The sequence below is a fragment of the Frankliniella occidentalis genome, unplaced genomic scaffold (genome assembly GCF_000697945.3).
Source record: "Frankliniella occidentalis isolate FOCC.00 unplaced genomic scaffold, Focc_3.1 Scaffold18, whole genome shotgun sequence".
NCBI classification, from domain to species: Eukaryota; Metazoa; Arthropoda; class Insecta; order Thysanoptera; family Thripidae; genus Frankliniella; species Frankliniella occidentalis.
In genome coordinates, this window is record NW_026267148.1 from 2,253,434 (window position 1) to 2,260,125 (window position 6,692).

General features: G+C 45.0%; 4 protein-coding genes across 4 annotated transcripts in view; 2 read left to right on the plus strand and 2 right to left on the minus strand.

Moving 5' to 3' along the window:
* LOC113207529 (potassium channel subfamily K member 6-like) overlaps positions 1-559 on the minus strand; it is a 51,341-nt gene extending 50,782 nt beyond the window's left edge. Inside the window, exon 1 of the mRNA XM_052264400.1 lies at positions 417-559. The gene's annotated coding sequence lies outside the window, so the exon portion shown is untranslated. The remainder of the gene's footprint in view (positions 1-416) is intronic.
* On the plus strand, positions 7-2,603 carry LOC113207555 (uncharacterized). The gene is made up of 2 exons (XM_052264402.1): positions 7-284; positions 439-2,603. Exons 1-2 carry the CDS (start codon positions 129-131, stop codon positions 922-924), a joined length of 642 nt encoding a protein of 213 aa, XP_052120362.1. The 5' UTR covers positions 7-128; the 3' UTR covers positions 925-2,603.
* LOC113215936 (probable prefoldin subunit 2) lies at positions 2,088-4,029 on the minus strand. Its single transcript, XM_052264403.1, has 3 exons — positions 3,839-4,029; positions 3,430-3,553; positions 2,088-3,352 (listed from the first exon to the last, which is right to left on the minus strand). Exons 1-3 carry the CDS (start codon positions 3,988-3,990, stop codon positions 3,170-3,172), a joined length of 459 nt encoding a protein of 152 aa, XP_052120363.1. The 5' UTR covers positions 3,991-4,029; the 3' UTR covers positions 2,088-3,169.
* A 105-nt stretch (positions 4,030-4,134) lies between these two features.
* LOC113207528 (uncharacterized) lies at positions 4,135-6,692 on the plus strand. Its single transcript, XM_026424138.2, has 6 exons — positions 4,135-4,412; positions 4,518-4,679; positions 4,891-5,199; positions 6,028-6,240; positions 6,325-6,429; positions 6,611-6,692. Exons 1-6 carry the CDS (start codon positions 4,365-4,367, stop codon positions 6,680-6,682), a joined length of 909 nt encoding a protein of 302 aa, XP_026279923.1. The 5' UTR covers positions 4,135-4,364; the 3' UTR covers positions 6,683-6,692.

Consider the following 6,692-nt stretch of genomic DNA (forward strand, 5'->3'; position numbering starts at 1 on the left):
CGCCGCTGCTGCCGCCCCCGGCCATCACCGTCCCCCCGCACCTGCAGCTGACCCAGCGCCACCTGACGGCCCCCTCGCCGCCCCCGTCACCTGCCCCGCCCGTCATCGCCGCCGAACCCGAGTACGCCATGCCGCTGACCGCTGGACCGCCTCCGCTCGAGCCCCCGCCCCCGCCTCCTGTACGCCTGGCCGCCTTCACACCCCCGCCGCCTCTCCAGACCCACGGGACCCACGGCCGCCACAAGCACCCCCGCCAGCATGGGCACGTCAACAAGATGGCCACGGTTAGTACTTATTGAAGGGTCCGGAACTTGCTTTTACAGGAGGGGGAGGGGGTAGTTCATACTGAGCGAAGGAGAAGAGCGACAACAGCACCGATAGCTAAGCCGATAAGATTACTTACTGTTCCAACTAACCTTGTTCTGTACCCCTTCGCAGCTGAGCCACCATGCGAGCTTCGGTGCAGGTATGGTCGCTGACGACGGAAGCAGCTTCGACAACTCAGGCTTCGTGGACTCGGACGACCAACTCCTCGGCGGCGACCACCACGACGGCGGTGGTGGTGTCTACTCGTCGGCCCTCGGCGCGCTCGGCTACTACCACACCGTAGGCGGCAGCCGACGCGGCCTGCACGTCGGCGTTTTAAGGCCCAAGGTGTCGTCCCCGACCCGCATCGCCAACCCAAATCTGCCGCCACTGAATCTGCACCCCTCGTCGACCGGGGCCTCCACCCTGGGGGGCGGCGCGTCGTCGGTGACCTCGGGTCAGAGCAGGCGCTCCCTCCGCCGCGCGGGGAGGGATGCGCGCGAGGCGCGGGAGGCTCGCGAGGCGGCGAGGGAAGCCCGGCACGCGGCAGAGCGAGAGAGTCGTCATGGAGCGGACCGCCACCACCACCACGCCAGCAGCGGCACCCTGGCGCTGTGAGCGACGCGACGCTCCCGCCGTGTAGTGATCGTCCACGACGAGTCGAAACGACGACGGTGCTATCAGTTGCTAATACATCCTTGTGGTGGTGCCGATGTGTGTACGATGTCACCAGGAGTCCAGAGTACCCAAGTACTCGTGAAAGGCTGGGGGAGGTGGGAGAATGATAGGAGTTTCGATTTACTATTTTCGATGCATAGGACGTTGATTCTTTTCTTCCTGCTCGCTTTCTTCATCCCCACCACTAGAGTGAAAAAACTATCTATTTCATGTTCTACTCTTGGGTCAAAGTGATACAGTGTGGGTGATCCGCGCCGTGGTTTTTTCCTGCTTATACTGTACTGGATTCATGCGTGCGGGCGGGCTTGACCATCGTCGCTCGCCATGGGTCCTTACGGCCCCGTGCGAGTATGCAACCCATCCGCACGCATGAATCCTGTACAGTATAAGCAGAAAAAACCCACGGCGCGGATCACCCACCCTGTATATCTAAGAGGGACAGCCATATGGTTCTCTGTCATGGTCCTTCTAAGTACACACTGCCATTAGTAGTTGTTTGTGGTGGAATAGAGTGCAAAACGTCGGAATTACGTAATATCAGTATATATGATGAGGAAGTCTAAGCTTTAAAGAGATACCTAATGGAGGATGGAGCATACATCAGACGGCCAGCGCCGAGTGCAGTGCCGCTACAAAGGGGTTGGTAAAACTCACAAAGTGTGCTCACATTGTGGTCCCGCCGCAATGAACGTGCTAATTCAGCAGTATTTGTCATTTGACATTAAATCAACATGTTTGCATTCATGCATCACTCATCAAAATTAATGTCAGCATTGAATTTGGAGCATTTAGCTGACAGTGCAGAGGAGTAGAGTTGATAGGGGAGAAGCGCACAACAATTTCAGATATCTGCTGCTTGCTTTCTGTACTAATTTGTGATATTAAAGGTCTTGGATGAGAATTACTATTTGTCCGGCAGAATGAGAAAGCAGTTAACAATGAAGGCCTTGAATGAAAAACCAGCGCACAATTCACTTAATAAAGTGAAGATTTTGAAATTACATAATTGTAACCAATACATCATTAATCATCTGTTATTGGCAAAACAGTTCAGTGAGTGAATCAGGCTTCTAATTTAGATCTGATGTTGAGTAAAGTCAAAGTTGATAACAGTGATTTTATTGTCTATACAGAGGTAATTAGTAATGTACAATTTTCGACAATTTTGTGAAGGTTGCCAGGAGGCCAAAAGGTACTGCATTTGTATTCTCTTCTGCCCATGCATAGTAGACCTTGAACTTGGTCTTGTTGAAGGTAATTCAATTCTCACCAGACCATCTGAACTCATTTATAATACATTCATTAGCTACTAACATTTTAATTATAGGGTACGAGTTTTACAGTTCTGTTACCAAGTTATCATATAGTAGAAAAAATATGTAGTATGAGGCAAGTTGTTTATGTATTTTGCATATAATATTATGACTGATAAATTGTTATGTTAATCCATCACAATTGGTTATTTTGGCTAGTGCTTTCCTGTTATTTTATGTTAATGTCTTTTTTTAATCAATTTACATTTTACGCGCTTGCTTTCAAAAAATTTAATGAATGGTACTGCGTTTGTAAACTAAGAAGTAGTTATCTTCTAGCAATAAAATCATCTGTTTTGTTACTTATGATAAGACTATCACTTTGATTCTACTGATCATACTGAGCTCAGATGTAACTACCATAACTACATTAATACAACCAGATAAAGAAAATTTAAAAGGAGATCGTGCACAAGTTTAATAAAATTAATCCATGAATAAGTAAAAGCACATCAGAACCTTGAAACTTTAACGCAATCAACAACAAAACCCAATCTGGTATGCAACAATTTTTCAATTTGAAACAACAAAAATGTCCATCACATATTAAAAATACAATTAGATTAGATTTCTATTCCACAACCTGAGTACAAAGTAAAGCAATCTTCAATGTTATCCATGATCTCAGCAAATTACTTGGATGGTAAAGCAAGAAAGAGAAACACACGCACAAAAAAAAATATAAATAAATAAAATGCAGGAAAGAACCGAAGTTCTAATTGTTCAGTCACATGGCAGATTAAACTTGCTGATGCATTATCACAAATGTTCCATGATGGAGGAGGGCGGAGACAAAAGTCCTTCCACTGAAGAATGTTCTGTGATTCTACACAACAGCACTTGTAACAGGCTCTTCCATTCACCATTTCTCATCACATAGCTTCCACCATAACATTTTTGGATTGACTTGAACTTTCTCCCTTGTCTTTGCTGTCACTTTCTGATGGAATATCATCTTGACCACGAATTCTGATGTTGTGTTTTTCTTTGTATTCGTTGATCTCTTTTCCTTTCTTAGTTATTTGTTCATTGTAGTCTCCCATTATTTTGGTAAGCTGAAATGAGTGAATAAAAAATTAATTACAGAGAAATCATAATGTGAAAGAAACGAATTGACTGTACACAAACTCACAGAGTCCTTCTTCATTTGAAGCTGAGGTAGAACATCTTTCACTGTTCGTTCACACAGTACACCTCCAATCAGTTGAAAACATTTACGGTCACCGTCCAAGTCTTTCATGGTATCGACAACAATTCTGAAAACAAAAATGCTAATGTGAAAACACCTGATTGATTCCTACAAGAACAATGAAGACAATTAATTCTTAATAGAAGGGCTAGGTTAGGACAACAACTCAAAGCGTTTTACATCATGTGCCAAAATAAATAAAAGGGAAACCACTGCGTCGAAAATGAAGGATACTGAAGAAATCAACAGTTCAAACTTCAAGCCGATTGGTGTCGCGGGACGGGAAAGTTTTGAAGACATCTATGAACGAACGTGTGGGAGCATGGTGAGACGGGTGGAAACGCATCCTTACTTGTGTTCACTAAGTTCGAGCTCTAGCTCCGATAACTTGGTGACAAGAACCCGCTGTTCATTGCGTAGCACCTGAAAACCATTGTAAATTTCTTCCTGTGTCAATGTTTTTCCTTTGGAAGATTTCGGCTTGCTCTCGCCTTCTGACGCCATGATTACTACTACTGCTACTCAACTGTAGACAAGAAGAATTGTGGAATAAGAAAACAGTATGGGCGGATGGATAGTTGCGGAAGGCGCGTGCGGAAACGGAAACCCCATGGGGCCGACGAGCTCTGTTGTTGGTTCAAAATTTGCCCTTCCCTGGAGTCGTTTGATCCAAGTTTGATCACGTCTCAATCAAATATGTAGAAGCTCCATCACTGTCGGGATGTTCCATTTTCGAATTCTTGCTGTTTGTTCTCGAAAGTCAAAATGAAAATTTAGCAGTGCTCGATCGGGATCTGTTTTCAATGAAAAAAGAAATTGTGTATTTTACATGTAGTCTTACTGCCCATTAAAGGAATCGTGAGAAGTAGGGTTTTGGGATGCCTCGTTCTTGTAGTGACAGCTTTTATATGCAGCTCATCTATGAGGTACATTGTCAATATTGACTTCTTTTCCTTTTATTGATAATTTACAATGCAGACTGATTCTCTCCCTCTCCCCCGTCCCCTTTTCCTTTCTGTCTGCTCTTCCAGTATCTCCTGCATATGGGATTAGAGAATACTGCTTCAAACTTAAAAGAAGAATGTAGAATTTGTGACTACCCAATCCCTGAAGAAATCTGTGGTGTACGAAGATGTGACATAAGTAATTTGCTTCAACGTTTTGATGAAGAGGATGAGGCAGGCTTTTTAAAGGTGATTGAATTTTAAATGCAGCTTTCAGTTGTCCTAGCCAAAAGTAGACTTGGCTTGAATGAGACACATTTTGTAAATCGAGATCAACTCTTATTTTGCTAACCAAGCTGGGACGACATCTCTAATAAATTTTAATATCAATACCGATCAATACTGACAAGTACAAGTCAGGTACAAAGTATATTTATATATATGTTATTTTTTCTTCCAGATATTGAATTCCAGTATTCCACTGCAAGCAAGAAGTTCTTACGAGGGAAAAAAGATAATAGCAGACCTTCTTGTATACTTTGCAGCGTTATCTATTTTAAAAGATTGCAATGATCAAGGGAATCCTTGGATGAAACCACTGGTTCATGCACTACCTGAGTTATATCAAAATTGTGAAGCTAGATCTGGTGGAATGCTTGTGCCTAGAATTCAAGGCAGCCATTCCCATACAAGCACTAACTCAGAAACTCTTGAACGAACAGAAATTTTCAAATGTTGCGGCCAGAAAGTTTGCACTTGTGATAGCTCTGTAAGCTGATTTAAGCATTTGGGATTTAGATTTACTTCGGGTGTTCTAAAGGTGCCTGCAGTGAACGTTCCCTAAGGTGACGCCCCCGAGTAGGTGGTGACCAAGTGTAATTCTTTTCTTTTTTTTTTTTCTGTGCCCTCCAATGTAAAACGTTCTCCAATTGCGTTCACACTGATGTGGGCATTTCCGGAACAAGTATACAGGGTGGTCTATCGGCGCCGTTTTTTTTCTTTTGCTCATACTGTATAGGAAGCAGCAGGCATGCGTGCGCGTGCGGGCTTCCCCATCGGTAGCTATCGCTGAGTCACCTTACGGTCCCGTGTGAGCAGTGTGCAACCCGTCCGCACGCCTGCATCCGGTACAGTACGACAAGTATAACCAGAATAAAGTACGGCGCCATGGGCCACCCCGTTTCTGACGGCTTAGGGTGGACTAACAACGATAGCGCCTGCAACGCGATGGGTAGGCCAGCCCGCCAAGCAGCTGCGCGGAGCCGGCGGCCCGCCCTGAGCGCCAGTGAAGGAGGCTCTGCTGCTGGCTCAGGGGTGCGATTGGAGAGCTCACGGTGAGCTCACCGTGAACTCACGGACCACACCTTCTAGACCGCCTTCTAAGCCGCTCAAAATAGGGTGAGGGGGGTGGTGGAAACGTTCTGGGAACGTTTTTTAAGTGAGCTCATCGTGAGCTCACCTTGAGCACCCCAGGCATCACGGGACGTTCGACGCCCAAAATTCCATCGTATGACCCGACAACTCGTGTCACCGTAGGGAACGTTTGCTGTGGGAGCACCTTGAAATGGATTTTTTTAAACATCATGTTTTCCTTTAGAAGGAACCAGTGGTCTCCGTTAGACGATCATCATCACAGTCTGCTGAGTCCTCTCGGCGAAGACCACCAGCTCACCCATGCATGCACTCGCTATTAGAGTTCCTGGAGACGGAATGTGCCAACCTACGGGAAGACCCCTACTTTATGCCTTACTTTGCTCTCCCGTTCATTGCTAGCCCCCAAACTCACTACCAGTATAAACACATATTTCAGGTAAAAGTTTGGAATGCAGGCTCGTGATGCTTACTTTCACTTCGTTTAAGCCATGATATTGTATGTTTACCACTGTTTTAATAGGGATCCTGGCCCAAAAATATTCGTCGGAGGTTTTGGGATTTTTTGGTACATCATAGACAAGCTGCAGGTCTTCCTGGTATAGTTCGACTCCTACCATCTTGTGAGGTGCTTGTCACTAATCTTCTTCAGTAAATTTTATACTGCACAAGGGAAAAAAATGAGCAATACAACCAAAATTAAGAAGGCCAAAGCTAGTCCAAAGCAACCTATGAGAAGACATTCACAAATTCTCCATATCACTAAAAAAATACATCAGTTTTAATTTTTTTGTTGCTGGTTCCTTAAGGTTTTGAATGTCTCTGAAATACGATCGTTGCACGATGAAGCCATCTGTTTGTCCGAGCACTCAATCGCCTGAAGATACATAG